General features: G+C 37.2%; 2 protein-coding genes and 1 pseudogene across 2 annotated transcripts; 1 reads left to right on the forward strand and 2 right to left on the reverse strand.

Annotated features, from left to right (window-relative positions):
* Positions 1-2,895: 2,895 nt before the first annotated feature.
* LOC101972843 (olfactory receptor 7E24) lies at positions 2,896-6,467 on the reverse strand. The gene is made up of 2 exons (XM_013366061.4): positions 6,366-6,467; positions 2,896-6,249 (listed from the first exon to the last, which is right to left on the reverse strand). The coding sequence occupies exon 2, from the start codon at positions 6,135-6,137 to the stop codon at positions 5,307-5,309; it is 831 nt and encodes a 276-aa protein (XP_013221515.1). The 5' UTR covers positions 6,138-6,249; positions 6,366-6,467; the 3' UTR covers positions 2,896-5,306.
* Positions 6,468-6,510: 43 nt separating this feature from the next.
* On the reverse strand, positions 6,511-18,384 carry LOC101973135 (olfactory receptor 7E24). Its single transcript, XM_078029050.1, has one exon. The coding sequence runs from the start codon at positions 16,167-16,169 to the stop codon at positions 15,339-15,341; it is 831 nt and encodes a 276-aa protein (XP_077885176.1). The 5' UTR covers positions 16,170-18,384; the 3' UTR covers positions 6,511-15,338.
* LOC144370772 (tubulin alpha chain-like) lies at positions 9,447-10,311 on the forward strand (annotated as a pseudogene).
* Positions 18,385-18,864: the final 480 nt, after the last annotated feature.

Genomic DNA, 18,864 nt, shown 5'->3' on the forward strand with positions numbered 1-18,864 from the left:
AAAAAAAGAGCCATCTGTGTAATGCAGTCCACTTGGGAAATGATTCTATTGTGATTTGGGATGTTCACAATCATTCTTGGGTGATTTCACCTCATCAGGGGTGAAATAGAGTCAGCCAATAATGGTTGGAGAGAAGAAGTATATGGGGGTGTGGAAGTGGAGGTCAGAGCTGACAGCCAGAATGATGAGCATGTTTCCATGAACAGTGGCCAGGTACATGCACAGGAACAGTCCAAAGAGGAATGATTAAACTGGACCACAGGAGGTACCCAGGAATAAGCATTTCATGACATATATAAGGTTTTCTAATATATTGTTTGGAAACATTCTGGGAAAATAAAAAGTGTTGGATAAAAGAAGAAATAAGCAAGGGAGGAAGATTACCTCTAGATAGTGAATAGGGGTGGGAGGGAAAGGGAGGGAGAAGGGGAATTGTTTGGATAGTGAAAGGAGATCCTCATCATTATACAAAATATATGTATGAAGATGTGAATTTTGTGTCAACATACCTTATATATAATCAGAGATATGATAAATTATGGTACAATAGTGTATTAATATTTGTAATGAATAAATAAATAAATAAAAGAACAATAAAGAAACACCCACCACTCAGTATATATTTTGAATTCAGGTATTCAAAGTAAGATACTCACTCTTGAGGTACACACACCTTCTGCAATACTTCTCAGTTGTGACAAAACTATTTTTACAACACTTAGGTTATGTATTCTGTGTATTGTCTATGGACACCTACTTTAGTGACATTCAGTTCAGCATGTTATCATAAAAAGCCAAGACTATTAGAGATAAATTTATGGTAACTAAAATAAATACGACTCTTTGAAGAAAAATAGAGAGAATAATAAATATACTTCCCCTTTTAATAAAAATCACTTTTAGAACTCAGATGTAGCTCAATGGTAAAATGTTTGCCTCTCATGCACAAGGCCCTTGATTTTTGTCCTCAGTACCACCAAAAACGAAAAAGAAAGAAAAGTCACTTATTAAGGAAAATTAAGAAACAATTCAATATTATTGCTAACTTTATTCTATTAAAATGGCACTAACCATCTGTGTTTAGAATGCTTGTGAACTTAATCCTAGTGGCTCAGTTAACTGAGGTAGGAGAATCATGAGTTCAAAGCCAGTCTCAGCAACTTAGAAGGCACTGAGCAACTCAGCAAGACCCTATCTCTAGATAAAATATTAGAAAAATGGCTTGGGATGTGGCTCAGTAGTTAAGCACCCCTGGGTTTAATCTCCAGTACAAAGAAGCAGAAAAAACAAAGAATGCTTATGAACACTCTGTAAGAACTAGAACTACCTTATCCAGACCTTAATTTATGATCAATAGTTAATGACTAGAAAATATTTGGGGCCAGTTATTCTAGCAGTTTTTCAACATTTTTGGGTCTTCTCATTTCCCTTCTTTCTACATGAAGCACTCAGTCAAATAATATTTATGTTTTAAAAATCTTTTAATATATGACTCATTTTCCATGGAAAACTAAAAATTTTAATATAGTTTAGTTAAATCTACATAATCATACATCACTGACCACAAACGTAGTATTACCATACACTATGCCTCTCAATAATTAAAACATAATGAAGTTTGAAGTAACATTTTTGAAATTCTTATTTAACATGGTTTTTCCATATTTTTATTGGTGCATTGTGGTTGTACATAATGGTGGGATTTGTTATTACATATTCATATATGCACACAATATAACAACATAATTTGACCAACATCACTCCTCAGCATTTTCACTTTCCCTCCCCCCACTCCCCCGGTCCCTTTCCTCCACTCTAATGATCTCCCTTTGATCTTCATGAAACCCCTACCCCACATTTCTTTTCCTTTTTTCTCTTTAGTTTTCACATATGAGAGAAAACATGTGACCCTTGACCTTCTGAATTTGGCTTGTTTTACTTAACTAATGATCTCAAATTCCATCCATTTTCCTGCAAATAACATGATTTTGTTTTTCTTTATGGATGAATAAAATGTGTAGTGTGTGTGGATGTATGTGTGTGTGTGTGTGTGTGTGTGTGTGAGAGAGAGAGAGAGAGAGAGAGAGAGAGAGAGAGAGAGAGAGAGAGAGAGAGAGATTGATTGTCTTTATCCATTCCTAGGTTGTTGAATACATAGGCTGGTTCCATAGTTTGGATATTATGAATTGTGCTGCTGTACACATGGGTATGCATGCATCACTGTAGTATCATGACTTTAATTCCTTAAGATAAATACCAAGGAGTGGTGCAGCTGAGTGTGATGGTGGTTCCATGCTTAGTCTTTTGAACAATGTTCATACTGTTTCCCATAGTTGTACTAATTTACAGTCCCACCCAGTGTAAAAGTGTTCCTTTTTCTTCACATCCTCTCCAACATTTACTATTATTTTATCAGCCCATTAAATCTTAGTAAAATATCTGTTGTGTAAGACATTTCTTGGCATTTTCCTATTGACTCTCCATTTTACAGTAGTCTGGTAATACCTTTCCTTTTTTCTTTATCCTTTGGTTGTTTTTGTTGTTGTTGTTGTTAGGTTATTTTTCTCCTCATAAACCCTCCATTTTGTAGTTGGAGACTTTGACAACAGGGAATGTGCTAAGCCCCAGAATTTGGGTGCTAACTTTCATATACTTACTTAATGGACTTTCTGGTCAAAACTTCCTACTATAGAAACTGCTACTTGCTTACTTGAGAGACCTAAAGGCAAGTCTAATCCATTATTTTGCCAGACCACACTCTGATTTAACTGGGGGTAAAAAGGCAAAAGAGAAAATAACAGGAAATAGTATAAACACACCTGGGCAATTTTCTTATGTGTAAAAGGAGAAAAACAATTACTTAAGTTATATGACTGTTTTAAATTTTTTTATTAATTTTGTGGTTTGGGTGGTGCATTATAATTATACACAACACTAAAACTCATTGTGAAATTTTTTGTACATGCACATACATAATTTTTTCAGTCTCATTCCCCAGGACCTCCCCTTTCCCTACCCTTCTTTCTCACCTTCATCCTCTTCCTCTTCTTGTCTCCTCTCTGTTTTTTTTAATTAATACACTATAATTATACACAAAAGTGGAAGTCATTGTGGCGTATTTGCAATGAACATAGCATAGTTTTGTCAGTTTTGTTCCCTCGTACCACCCCTGTCTCTCCTCTCCTCCCTCCCCTCAATCCCCTTCATCTACTCGTGCTCCATACAGGGAAAGAAGAAAATTTTTATTAAATCTCTTAAATTGAGTACAGTAGTGATACTCAATCCTTTTTAACAACATATTGACCTGTGAATATTTGACATATCTAGGTACTTTGGCTTCACACACTAACAACTTAATCATAACATCTGCTTGTGAATTATTTTGTTTGTTTTTTGGTTTTAGGGTTTTTTTTTGTACTATAGATTGATCTCAGGGGCCTTAACCATTGAGCCTTTTTTTATATTTTATTTAAAGAGAATCTTGCTAGATTCCTTAGGTCCTTCCTAACTTGCTGAGGTTGACTCTGAACTTTTGATCCTCCTGTCTCAGCCTCTGGAGCCCCTGGGATGCCTGTGAAGTTCTTTTGGTCCATGCTTATACGTGTGTTAAAAATAATGACCTTAAAATATTTATGTTACTGAGAAACAGCCAATTAATATTGCTTATTACTGATATCTAGAAGACCAGATATATATATAAATAATATGCTAATATTTATATTATGTGTGTGTGGGTGTGTATGTATGTAATATATATATATATATATATATATATATATATATATATATAGGCAAGCACCACCATGCCTAGCCCAAATACCTATATTAAATGTGGAAGTTAATTCATATTTGCATCAAAACTAATATTTTGTCAATATTTACATAATTATCAATGAAATTTCAGTTCTTGGTATCTCTGCATGATTTCATTCTCCTGCACACCTCTTCTCCAAAGGAAAATAGTTTAAGAAATTTTGTAAGTGGATTTTCCTCACAATGTTTCCATGTCAATTAATTTATGTATCCATAAACAGTTTTTATAGAATCTTACCAACAAATATCTGTCTAGGTATTATACAACATATCTATTACCCCTAATATGTACTGGTTTACATCAACATGTGTATTTTTTTCAACATGTGTATTTAATTCTGTTTTTGAAGTACATACCTATACAATAAATGCTATAACTGAGCAAAGCATTTAATTTGAGGAAAGGATATCATTTAGTTTATCGGTTTATTTTTACAACAATCATTTAAAACTTCTTGTCCCTCTATTCATACCACACAAGGGAATTTCCATATAATATGTAGGAGGATATTTCTTTAACTTTTAACATTTTGTATATTCAATTTTACTATAAAACATTACATCTGTTGTCTAAACTTTTTACAAATCAGTCATTTTCCATCACATCCTCTTATTCTGATGACCTATTATGGCAGTATCACTGCAGTCTATTGATTAATAAAATTCCACCATAAATCACCAAGAATTTTCCTCTGGTGTTATGAACATGATTTCTATTGGCTTCAGTAGAAAAGAGAGCAACCAGGGATGAGAGGCAGAAAGTGAACATGTTAGCCCTGTATCACTAACCTGACATTATGTGCAGAATGTGTGCAAGTCTCTCCACCTCTCTGTGCCCATACTGCTTAATGGAAATTGGGAGAATAGCACCCATCTCCACAACACAGCACCACAGGTGGTGTGGAACTTTATGAATATTGGGTCATCATGGTATTATTCAAATAAAAAATCCCATCACTATGGAAAAGATGAGTTTATTGATGAATAAATTTTCCAAATGTCACTGCAGTCTGGAGTAATGTGATTTCTACAATGTGCCTCAGACCAAATCATAATTTTTGCCTACACCCTTCGGTTTGTGCTGTTTTCTTTTCTTTTTATATTCATGTTAATCACCTTTTATAAATTCAAAATCTGTCCAATATTAATTTACATTTTCTATTGTGCTGAAATATATTCAAATGTATAGTTTTAGTCATTATTAACTTTGTAGTTCAATATCATTAATAAAATTAAAGTTGTTAGGAAACTATCACCATCATAAAGGGCTAAAATTTTTCTCATTTCCTAACTGAACCTTTATACTCAACTCTAAACTCTCCATTAATTTCTTCTCCCAACCCTTATAACTACGATTCCACTGTGAAACTTAGGAAAGTAAAGTTATTAAATTACAAAATAATGTAACCAAAGAGGCAAGATTTACAGGTACCAGCGTTAAACTTCACTGGTTTTCCAAATTAAAAATGAAATATATGTCACTGATAATGAGATTAGACTATTCTACTAAGGAGCTTCTTTAGGGCACTTTTAATGTCCCTGTTTCTCAAGCTGTAGATGAAGGGGTTCAGCATAGGAGTGACAGCTGTGTACATCACTGAGGCCACCGCACCCTTTCTAGAAGAATGAGACAGAACTGAACCAAGGTACACTCCAATTGCCGTTCCATAAAACAAACAAACAACTGCCAGGTGAGACCCACAGGTGGAGAAGGCTTTGTACTTCCCACCTGAGGATGGGATCTTCAGAATGGAGGAAACAATTTTATAATATGAGAAAAGGATCCCTAAGAGGGGGAAAAAGCCATATATGGCTCCAACAAGATACATGACTAGGTTATTGGTGAAGGAGTCCCAACAGGAAAGACTGAGGACTTGAGAGGGATCACAGAAGAAATTAGAAATTTCGACATCTTTGAAGGTGGTAGACTGTAATGCAATCAAATTGTGCAGCTGTGATTCAAAAAGGCTAATAAAAAAAGACCCCAGAACTAAGAAGCCACAGAGTCGAGGGTTCATAATGATTGGATAATGCAGGGGGTGACAGATGGCCACAAACCGGTCATAGGCCATCACAGTCAGAAGCATGTCATCCATACATGCAAAAATGAGAAAAAAAGACATCTGTGTCAGGCAGCCCACATAGGAGATGGCTCTGCTGTGAGTTTGGATGTTCACAATCATTTTTGAGACTGTGGTGGAGGTTAAACCAATGTCAGCCCAGGACAGGTTGCAGAGGAAGAAGTACATGGGGGTGTGGAGGTGGGAGTCAGAGCTGACAGCCAGGATGATGAGCAGATTCCCAAGCACTGTGACCAGGTACATGGACAGGAACAGGCCAAAGAGTATGGGCTGCAGGTCCAGATCCTCTGAGAGGTTCACAAGTTGAAATTCAGAAACACGTGTAAGATTTTGTGGATCTATATTGATTGGACACCTTTTGAAAAAGAAAAGAGGATTAAAAAACAAATATATAAATGGGTACCAAGCACTCTGTATACATTTAAATTCAAGTCTTCACAAGAACAGTATTCATGCTTAATATATATTCACCTTCAACAATACTTCTCAGTAGCAAATAACCCATTCTTCCTGTACTCCTTGGTTATTGCTTTCTGCAATATCCATCGCTTCCTTCCACACCATCAGAAGTCCAGCAGCAGTGGAGGAAACAAGTAAAATGCAGTCTACTCTTTAAGGAAAAATGGGGGAAGGTAGTAAGCTTCCTTTTTATTAAAAAAATTTTTTTTTAATTAAAAAAACAATTTTAATAAAAAGAAATTAAGAGGCAGTTCAATATATCTTGTTTTGTTCTAAGACCTTGGGACTAATTTCTTTGATTTGCAATATTTAGATGTTGTGACTCCTCATGCCAAGCAAAGCATAGGCTCTGGATAATTCAAAATGAGAAAGGGAGATTTTTTTCTTCCCAAATACAGAGCATATACATCTGTAGGACTGAAAATAAAATATCCCATAAAGAAACAGGAAAACAGCAACATCAGGTGGCTGATGTTTTAGCTGAGTAGCATGAAGAATAAATTTATCATTAGTAATAACACATTTATTTTTCCCTAAATTTATATATGCATCACACATTTATCACCTACAGAGGCCCTATATCTATTTAATCCTTCCTCATTGGAGTTATCTCAACTAGAAATTAACTCATATAACAATGCTGAGTCTCAGATACCAACAACTTCCCATATAGCTCAGAAATGATAAGTACAGTAGAAAGATTAAAAAATAAATGCTTAGACTCTGAATTGAGTCCACTAAATGTTTCATTATTTCCCAGCTGACAGAAAGTCTTTAGCAGAGGTCTTAACCACAGGTACAATTCAAGTTATATTTTTAAAGTCTTCCCAGTTCTGTGAATAAGAATAAAATCAAGACCTGACATAAGGTGATCTTTTGAGATTGAGTGGGCTATTTACAAGCATGGACGACCATGTAGTCAGCTGTAAGGACGTTCCAGAGTGGGTACAAAACAGAGATCTGTGCTGAATGATCATGAGTATCCCCTACTGTGACCTGTGGCTGTTCTTCCATAGTGCATGCAGCAGGCACCCCCACTTCTGTGTTATCCTGTGATCCACAGGAATCCCAAAAGAAAGAACACAGTGGGAAAGGCTCTCTTTCTGCTGGTAAGAGAAATGGCTGATTGGCTTGTTGATGGGACAGCCTGCCAGGATTCTCCTGCATGATGCCCTGTGTCCATGGTCAGACAGCCCAATGTAAGCATGGCTTTATTTTCTACCTATAAATGAGTACAAGTTACTTAAATATAATGCACATTTTCCATTTGCTTTTTTAAATATTTTTATTCATGCACTAGTTATACATAGTAGTAGGATTTATTTTGATAAACCTACATATGCATGAAATATAATTTGCTTCATTTTAGTCCCCATTACTTTCTCATTTCCTCCCCATCTCCCATTCCCCTTCCTCTACTCTATGGGTCTTCCTTCTATTTAGTTATTGTTTTTAACTGGTGATTTATAGATATACATTAAGGTGAAATTCACTGTGGTGTACTCATATATGTGCACACCATCATTTGGTCAGTTTCATTCCATGGTTCTTCCTTTTCCCGTCCCTCCACCCTCTTCCTCTATCCTCTTCCTCTACTCCAGTGAACTCCCTTCTACTTTCACAGGATTTCCCCTTTTTTCCCTATTTTGCTCTAGCTTCTGTTTGTGAGAGAAAATGTACACTCATACATTGTTGTTGGACTGCAAATTCGTACAACTACCCAGGCAAGTAGTGTGGAGATTGGCCAAAATCTAAGAATGGAATCACCATATGACCCAGCTATCCTACTCCTTGGTATTTATCCTAAAGAACTAAAATCAGCATACCATAGTGATACAAGAACATCAATGTTTATAGCAGCTCAATTCACAATATCCAAATTATGGAACCAGATCAGGTGCCCATCAACAGATGAATGGATAAAGAAAATTTGGTATATATACACAATGGTGTTTTCCTTAGTCATAAAGAAAAATTAAATTATGGCATTTGCTGGTAAATGGATAGACCTGGAAAATATCATGTTAAGTGGAAATAAGCCAGACACTTTTCATTTTGTATAATAAAATGTAATACAGTAATAAAGTGGCCTACATAACTAAAGTGAGATGGTACACATGAAAAGAAACAAATGACAACACATTGTTCAGCACCTGGAACTGGAGAAGCCCTCAGTATCAGTTCATGATGCTCTGGCTTCTATCATTCTCCTCATCATCCTTACCATCACTATCATAGTCCCTTTTCAGCGCTTAGGAATCTCTTTAGAAGGACCCATTCAGTGCTGTTGTGGGTGAGATTTCTATGAGAAATAGAACCAGTGTGGGTAGAGAGCAAATTTTGAATAAGATTTCTGATATTCCCACCTTAAACCAAAATGTAAACTTTACAATCCCCAAAGCTAAAATTTTCAGATGGTATCCTCCCATCTGGCTTTCCAAAATGTGATGTTCATCCTCATGGTGAAAAAACAATATTCCAATAATCCTTCCCACATCCACTGGCTCCCTCTGAACTTACTGGGTTAGGCCGCTTCTCTGCTGGGTCATGACCAAGAAGTACAGATCCCAAGATCTACCCATGACTGGGGCTCAATTAGACTCCGGCCCTGTTCACGGCAATCATATGGATAGGGTATCAACTACAAGCTTCTTGATGCATTCAACCACAGCAGGAGACACAGTATGCAGCTCTCTGGGATGGACCAACAAAGAAAAACACTAAAGCCACGGGCTCTTTATTGATTATTAAAGGACCTTGGATGTTAAATGCACAGAGCACATAATTAGCCAAATTAATCCATGTTGTCCCAGTCTCTGAGGACTTTCTAACATTAATGGAGGAAGAATAACAAGAGGAAATGAATGTCCACAAAAGGGCTTGGACTTTCCCTCTACGTTGGAGGAAGTTCATATACTATTCATTTCTTTCATCTCTACATTTTGTAAAGGTACATTTGCTTTTTTATATATTTTTATTGAGGTAAAGTATAAATAACAAAAAAATAACAATTTTAACCATATTGAGTACCCACCCACCATGGTGGATATTTAATATGAATTCATAGTTTTAATTAATTGTGTTCATATAATTATGCAATCATTGCCATCATCCAAATCCAGAAACTGCCTTGTTAGCCCCATTGTGTCTTCCATCACTGCTTCCCTCAAATTTTATAGAGTCCTGAATGTTGAGATGACAGAATGCCAGTCAAACCTATCCCCACACCCACTTTCCTCTAACCTCATATGCCCCTGTCTTCTCTGCTGAGAAAGCCTACCACGAAGAGCTTACTGTAGCAGAGCTCACCATTGCTTTCTTGGAGCCAGCCAACCTGATGGTGAACTGTGACCCTTGCCATGATAAATACATAGATTGCTGCCTGTTTTAACATGATGATGTGGTTCCCAAAGATGTTAATGCTGCCATTGTTGATATCAAAACCAAGCATACCATCCAGTTTGTGGATTGGTACCCTAATGACTTGAAGGCTAGCATTAATCATCAGCCTCCCTCTGTGGTATCTGGTGAACACCCGGCCAAGGTACAGCAAGCTGTGTGTATGCTAAGCAACACCACAGCCATTGCTGAGGCCTGGGCTCACCCAGGTCACAATTTTAACCTGATGTAGGCCAAGTGGGCCTCAGTTCACTGGTACATGGGCAAGGGGTTAGAGTAAAGAGGACATGGCTGTCCAAGAGAAGGACCATGAGGAGGTTGAAACAGACAGTGCTGAGAAAGAGGATGAGGGTAAGAGTATTCATCTTTCTGCTGCAATGTTACACTCTGTTGTCTTATATTTGTCTTATTTCTTCTTTTTTGTAGCCCTGGGTCATCAAAAATAGTGTTTTCATTCAAAAAGAGAAAGATTAGTTTCAGGAAGCCCAATAGGGAGCTGAACCCACTGTGAATGCTGATGTCTACAGTCATCTTTGGAACTGTGGAGGATGAGAAATAGATGTCAACCAAGGATAGGTTGGAGAGGAAAAGTGTGTGGCTGTGTGGGGTAGGAAATAGACAAATGATGAGCAGTTCCCAAGCACCATAACCACACACAGGGACAGGAAACATCCAAAGAGAAAAGGCTGCATTTCCAGAACACCTGTGAACCCAGAGGAAAGATTCTGTCCCATGTGTAAGATTTTGTTCTTCTATATTGTTTGGACACCTTTTGGGAAACGTAAACAGGGTTGGGTGAAAGACATAAACAAGCAAGCACTTACAACTCTGTTTATATTTTAATTCACACATTCACAAGTACTCACACCTGAAGTCCACACAACTTCAGCATTACTTCTCAGTTGTGACAAGCCCAGTCTTCTTAGAACTCTTGCATTACTGGTTTCTGTGACATTTATCTCCTATACACACCCCCTTTAGAGACAATCAACTGAGCAACATTAGTAGACTAAAAGCAGGAGAGATAACAAGTCCATGATGGCTCTGTAATATATTCTATTCTTTAAAGAAGAAAATACAGAAAAAAAATATCCATATCCTTTAAAGAAAGCCATTCTCATTAAGATAAAATTAGAAGAGTCAAATATACCTGGCTTTATTCCACAAAAGTGGTACAAAACTGCATTTAGAATGCTTGTGAACTCTTTGTAAGAGCTAGGACTGTCCTATCTGAACCCTAGGTTAAAGTTGGTAGCTTGTCATGTGCCATTTGTCCCAGGTTTTTCATCATTCTTGGGTTTTCCATTTTCCCTTCTTTGTGGATAAAAGTGTTCAGTCAAATATGATTTATCTTTTAAAAATCATTTAATATATGACTCCTTTTATTAATCTTGATAGGTTTTAAATTTTGATAAATACACTTAGATTCCAAAAAACCTATGTTCTGGTTTGGATGTAATATGTCCCTCAAAAGCTCATGTATGAGACAATGCAAGAAGGTTTAGAGAACAAATGATTGGGTTACCAGAGCCTTAACCCAATTCGTCAATTAATCACCTGATGTGATTAATTGAGTGGTAAGGCAGGTGGGGTGTGGCTGGAGGAGGTGGGGCATTGGGGGTGTGGCTTTGGGGTGTATATTTGTATCTGGAAAATGGAGATATCTCTCTCTCTGCTTTCTGATCATCATGTGAGCTGCTTCCCTCCGTCTTCTACCATGATGTTCAGCCTCACCTTGAACCCCAAGGAATGGTGCCAGGCTTCTGTGAACTGAGACCTCTGAAACCATGAGCCCTTGAATAACTTTCCTCCTGTACAGTTGTACCTGTCAGGTCTTTCAGTCACAGCAGCAAAACACCTGACTAAAATAGCACACAACATTACTATCTACAAATGTGGTATCCATACACACTACACTTACCTGTCAATGAATAAAACATAATGAAATTATAAGAAAAAATCTTAAATTTTTCATTTAATATAGGCTTATTTCTATCAACCTATTAAATCTCACTATAAAGCAGAGGTAAATGATGAACCCTGGCCCTTCCACAATCCAGAAAGGAGGCAGAGAAAAAACAGCTGACCAGAAATGTGGAGGACAGAGTCAATGCTCTAAGAGTCAATACTGGACAGTCTGAGGTTTGGAGAGACTTGAAATTTGGTTATTGGAGAAGAAAACAAGGCAGAGTTGCTTAATCACAAACCCATACCAAGGAGAGGGAAAACAGAGAGAGAAAGAAAGAGGAAACTCACCTCCTTAATAAGAGGCAGAAAGAAAAGCAGACCAAATCAAAGCATGGCAGAAGCAGTGGAGGACAGCAGTTTAACTCAAATTGTGAGCTGAAAGCCATGCTGGGCATGGAATTCACAGCTGGTCAACATTCCTAGAAGGAATTAAGTCAACATAGCTTCTCCCCACCTTCAGATAGCAACAAATAAAACCAGAGGGAGAACCTCTGCAGTGGAATGTCTCAATCATCTGTCTGAAAGGAATTTGTAGAGGAATGGCTACCAGATGAAAGTTGCTGAAAATCCCTCCCCCTCCCTGTGGATAGCAGAGTGGGGATCTGAGATCTGGTCACTCCCAGGAACGGCTAACCTAACCCAGAGCTTCACAAGACCTCTGCAGCAGCTTGGGAAGAGATGGGAGTAGATGCCTGAGATGCACAACCCCTGGTAGTTGTCCTTGACAGGCAGCTGACTCAGTCCCAGGCAGAAGAAGGGCACTACACCCAAGATTTGCAGGCACAGGCCACAGCCCAGGTGATCTGCATTGGTCAGGGCAGGGACACTTCTACACCTCAGACTACCATGGAGAGCCCACAACCACAGGTCCTGAGCTTGCAGACAGCCACCAGGTTCTATGCCAACTTGAAGAGGGCCCTGAGGAGGGGAACAGTGCATGGTGTCCCACTGCATACAGAGCAACAGCCCTGATTCTTGCATCCTATATCCTGCACCCAGTAGAAAGAACCAGCAGGGGCAGCACAGCACCCTCTGAGCATCCAGCCTCAGGCCGCTGGACTGACAAAGGAAAACTGTGAACTGGCTGATGAGGGGTCCATAGCAACCACGGGAGTGGCTCCTGTGCCCTGGCACCTTTGGGGATAAAAAGCTGAAGAGTAATGGACATCTTCTAATGGCCCAAATCCTGATGAAGTCCAGAACAATAAAACGAAATATGAATTACCTTCTCCTTCGCACAGTTTACTATAAACAGCTCTAACATCAACTTTGACCATACCTATATTATTCATTTTGATTTGATATTTGTTACCCTCACATTCAATATTGTGTCCCTGACCTATTTGATTGTATTTTTCTATGTTTTAAAGCATTGAGTAGAATAATTCCATACACCCACTCCTCTTAGCCCCTCTTTTTCTCTTACATTACCAGCTACTACCTCAAATTTTGCCCCCCATTCATCTTTTTCTTCATTTTTACCTTGGTTTATATTATTCTTTTCTGTCTTTTCTCTTCTTTTGCCCAATTTTTCTCTCTTCCCCTTTAACACTTTATATAATGTGATAGCAATTTTATTATCTTTAATAATTAACTTTTCAACCTATTCCAGAGTACTACTACAAGTTTATATCTGGATTAGAGGAACTGTGGAGAACACCAACAACAAGTTTTTGTTTTTCTGAAGGTTGAATAGTATGTGGCTTTTCTCTGAAGTGATTGTAGTTAAGGGTTTAGTGTCATCTCTCAAAGTGGTGTGATCCTGGGAACTGCAGAGGACAAACACTGAGTGCAATTGTCAATACATGGACATTCACCCAACCTAGGGCTTTTATGGGAAGGTCACTAAATAGTCCCTTACACAAAAGAGTAAGCTCACCTAAGTAGTTTACAACACAATACATATGGCCCAGAAATGTCTTATTTACATCAACAGATGGATTTGATCCTATCTTTGAAGTACATCCTTTACAACAGATGCTTTAACACAAACACAGACTTTAGCTGGAAGGAGCAACATCATTGAATCTGTCAGTTTATTATTACAACAATCCTTAAAAGGTCCTGCATTTCTCTATATCACACTAAAGAATTTTATATGATATGAGGGTGGACTATATTTGTTTGACTTCCAACAATTGATGGATATTCATCTTTACTATTAGACATGTATATTTGTTGTGCAAAGGAAAAATCAGTCATTTTTAAAAACATTCTCATATTCTAAAGTTCTACTATTGAAACATCATTGTAGTCTGTACAGTAATAATCATGCCATAACAAATCACCAAGAAATTTTATCTGGTGTTATGAATAATATTTAAATTTTATACCACTAAAAGAGAGAATGACCTAAAATAAAAATGAGAAAATGAACATTTTAGTCCCATATCGATCACCTGCTTCTATGTGCAGTAAGTATATAAATCTCTCCACCTCTCTGCTTATACTCATTACTCAAAGTAGAGAGAATAACACTCATCTCCAGGCCATGTTTGCCACCTAATGGAACCTTGGCACTTAATGAACACTAGGTTATTATGGTGTTATTCAAATAAAGAATTTCATTACAATGGGAAAAAATGAGCTTAATAATGAATAAAATTTTGAAATGCCCTGGAGTCTGGAGTGATGTGAATTCAAAAATATGTCTCAGGATGAATCATATTTAACTATACCCTTCTCCTTCTGATTTTTCTTTAGCATATCCATAGAAATAACTTTTTAAAATTTATGAGCCATCTTATTTTTATCTATACTCTCTGATGTGGTAAAATGCACATAATAAAAATTTATCATTTCAACCATGGTTTAATTCACAGTTTGATGGTATTAATTGAATTCATATTGATAGGAAACTATCAACAAGATCCATTCACAGAAATTTTTCACCTTTCTAAACTGAAACTTTATACCCTTTTTACAGTTATGGGACCAGAAAAGGTATGTAACAGAAAAACTGATAAATAAAATGTGGTATATATTCACAATGGAGTTTTACTCAGCCATAAAGAATAAAATTGTGGCATTTGCTAGTTAAGTGGATGGAACTGGAGATATCATGCTAAGTGAAATAAGCCAGACTCAGAAAGTCAAAGGCCAAATATTCTTTCTCATGTGTGGAAGCTAGAAGGAAATATGGAAAACAAATGAGGGTAGAAGATCTTGAAAATAGAAAGCAGATCAGTGGAGTGAGGTAGGGGATTGAGAGGGAGGGAGGACAGATGAGAAAAGGGAGAATAGTGGAATAAAATTGACAAAACCATGCCATGAACATATATTTATGTATATTTGTAAACCACCAACTTAAAAAAATAAATAAAAGAGTACCAAAGTGAGGAAGGGGAGCAGGTGAAGGGAAAAGGGGAGGGAAGGTAGAAGTACATAGATTGAAATGGAACAAATGTATAACTATAATGCACTAATAAAAACATTTTCAAATTCCCTTTAATCTCATCCAAAAACCCCAACAACTACCATTCCACAATGAAACATGAGAAATTAAAGTTATCAACTAGAAAATAATGTAACCAAAGGATTGGGATTTACAGGTCTAAGTGCTAGCTATTATTGCTTTTTCCAAACTATCCATCAAATGGACATCAAAGATCCTGAGGTTTAGATGATTCTATTGTGGAACCTCTTTAGGGTACTTTTAATGTCTCTGTTCCGCAGGCTGTAGATGAAGGGGTTCAGCATGGGGGTGACAACTGTGTACATCACTGAGGCCACTGCAGATTTTCTAGAAGAATGTGACACAGCTGAACCAAGGTACACTCCAAAGCCTGTTCCATAAAATAAACAAACAACTGATAGGTGAGACCCACAGGTAGAGAAGGCTTTATATTTCCCACCTGAGGATGGGATTCTCAGAATAGTGGAAACTATTTTATAGTAAGAGAAAAGGATTCCTGAGATGGGAAAAACACCAAATAGAGCACCAACAAAATACATTACTATGATGTTGACGAAGGTGCCAGAACAGGAAAGACTGAGGACCTGAGAAGGGTCACAGAAAAAATTAGCAATTTTGACATCCTTGAAAGTAGTAAACTGTAATGCCATCAAATTGTGCAGCTGGGATTCCAAAAGGCTAACCAAAAAAGACACCAAAACTAAAAAGCCACAATGTCGAGGGCTCATAATGGTTGGATAATGCAGGGGGTGACAGATGGCCAAAAAACGGTCATAGGCCATCACAGTCAGAAGCAGATCATCCATGCATCCAAAAATGAGAAAAAGAGACATCTGTGTCAGGCAGCCCTCAAAGGAGATGGTTCTATTGTGAGTCTGGAGGTTTACAATCATCTTCGGAACAGTGGTAGAGGTAAAACAGATGTCAGCCAAGGACAGATTGGAGAGGAAGAAGTACATAGGGGTGTGGAGGTTGGAGTCAAAGCTGACGGCCATAACTATGAGTAGGTTCCCAAACACTGTGATCAGGTACATGGTCAGGAACAGTCCAAAGAGGACAGGTTGCAATTCTGGATCAGCTGAGAGACCCAGGAGATGGAATTCTAAGATGTCTGTTACATTTAGTGCTTCTATATTGTTTGGACACCTTTAACATAGAAAAGAGGATGAGGAAAAGGAAACAAATTAGCAAGTGTTGAGCACTCCATACATGCATTTAGTCCAAGCCTTCACAAGTAGTTATCCACATTGAGGTCAATACACATTAAACAATATTTCACATTGTGACATCTTGGAACTCTCTCATTATTGTTTTTCTATCCTTAACTTCCTCTTATACATACCTACTTTTTTATTATTATTATTCCACCCACAGCCTCACCCGTACTAGGCAAGCCATCTACCCCTGAGCTACATCCCCAGCCCCTTTTTGTTTCATTTTGATACAGGGTCTTGCTAAGTTATCCAGGTTTGTCTCTAACTTGCCTCAGGCCCCTGAGGATCTAGGATTACATGAGTGGGCAACACCTAACCTACCCTCCCCAACACACTCAAGTGAACAATGTTAGAAGGCCCCTAACACCAGGTATAAAAGAAGTTCACAGTCACAGTAGCATACAGATTAACTCTGGGGAAAAAAGTGTGAAAAATACGTTTTCTCCTTTTAGAAATAAAGTTCATTTTAATTAAAGTAAAGTAAAAAGCAGTCTGATATACCTTATCACATTCTAAGACAATGGTCAAATTCCTATAATGCAGAATATATATCAACCACTTCATAAGGGTTAAAACTGCATAATGGAAACACTAAATTGATAGTTCATAATCATAACACATACTATGGGCCAGTTTTCTTCCAGGATTCTGTCCTTCTAGGTATTCTAATTTCCCTCCTTTTTGGATCTAAGTTCTCAGTATAATACTGTTTGTCTTTTATGAATCATTCAATAGCAATTATCAAGTGTACAAGCAATAATAAATGTTGGCAAGGACATGGGGGAAAAGGTACACTAATACATTGCTGGTGGGACTGCAAATTGGTGCAATCAATCTGGAAAGCAGTATTGAGATTCCTCAGAAAGCTTGCAATGGAAACATTATTTGACCCACTATCCCACTCCTCAGTTCATACCCAAAGGACTTAAAATCAGCATATTACAGTAATGCAGCCCCTTCAATATTTACAGGAGCTCAATTCACAATAGTTAAACTATGGAACCAACCTAGGTGCCCTTCAACAGATGAATGAATAAAGAAAATGTGGTATACATACACAACAGAATATTACTGAGCCTTAAAGAAGAATGATATTATGGCATTTGCACGTAAATGGATGGAACTGAACAATATAATGCTAAGCAAAATAAGCCAGTCCCAAAGAACCAAAGACCAAATGTTTTCTCTGATATGCAACACTAAGTCACAATAAGGGCGGGGAGTCCTAGGGAAGAATAGAAGTACTTTGGATAAGGCAGAGGGCAGTGAAGGGAGGGGAGGGCATACAGGGGTAGGAAAGATAGGAGAATAAATTGGACTTTATTACCCTATGTGCACATATGACTACACAACTAGTGTGATTCCACATAATGTGCAATCAGAAGAATGAGAAGTTATACTCCATTTATATGTGATGTGTCAAAATGCATTCTACTGACATGTATAACTAATTAGACCCAAAAATTAAAATTAAAAAAAGAAATACACACAATGACATAGATAAAAAGAATATTGTTAAAGATATATTTTTTCAAAAAATGAAATTTTTCAGTAAAAGGAAAAAAAAGAATCACTAATTATATTACTATTATCCTTGGTTTAGACAAACTTAAATTTTTTTTAAATATGGTTTAGGCAACTGCACACAGTCAATGCCATCATAGACCAGATATGTGGCACTAGTGTACTCTTCACCTGACACTGATTAAATAATGAGGAATTGATAATACTTTGGATGTTTTTTAAATCTTATACCATAACACTGGAATCAACCCCATAAACATCTAGTGAGGAAAACAGCTCTTTGCACTTTTCATATTATAATCTACAGTGATCTGCTGCTGTGCTTCACTGTTTCTCTAATCATAAATCCTCTCACAGTTGAGAACTTAAGCACCGGGGATACCCCAAAGCCAAGTTTCAGTCCCAACCTTTTTTAAAAATTCTTTTTTTTATTTATTTTAATTATTTATACATGACAGTAGAATGCATTTATGCACTTTGATATATGATACATAGATGGAACATAATTTCATTGTTCTGAGTTTACATGTTGCAGAATCACATTGGTCATGCACTCACATATATACATACAGTAACAATTTATGCTAAATTCTACTATCTTTCCTATCCTCATATCTCCTCCCCTCCCTTCGCTTCCCTCTACCTAATCTAAGGTAACACTGTTCTTCCTTAGTGCCCCCCAACTTATTGTGAATTAGCAGCTGCATATTAGAGAAAACATTTGGTCTTTGGTTTTGTGGGATTGGCTTATTTCACTTAGCATGATATTTTCCAACTCCAACAATTTACTGTAAAATGCCATAATTTCACTATTATTTAAAGCTGAGTAGGTAGAGAGAGAAGAGGGGAGGGGAGGGGAGGGGAGGGACATGAGTATATCAATATGTAAATCAATGGAAGTGTAACTGATGTGATTCTGCAAGCTGTATACGGGGTAAAATGGGAGTTCATAACCCACTTGAATCAAAATGTGAAATATGATATATCAAGA

Source organism: Ictidomys tridecemlineatus, chromosome 2, assembly GCF_052094955.1.
Source record: "Ictidomys tridecemlineatus isolate mIctTri1 chromosome 2, mIctTri1.hap1, whole genome shotgun sequence".
In the NCBI taxonomy this organism is placed as follows: Eukaryota; Metazoa; Chordata; class Mammalia; order Rodentia; family Sciuridae; genus Ictidomys; species Ictidomys tridecemlineatus.

What these genes read in the sequence shown, in the direction of transcription:
- LOC101972843 (XM_013366061.4), bottom strand. Translation starts at nt 6,137, where the DNA reads ATGTACCTGGTCACAGTGCTTGGGAATCTGCTCATCATCCTGGCTGTC.
- LOC101973135 (XM_078029050.1), bottom strand. Translation starts at nt 16,169, where the DNA reads ATGTACCTGATCACAGTGTTTGGGAACCTACTCATAGTTATGGCCGTC.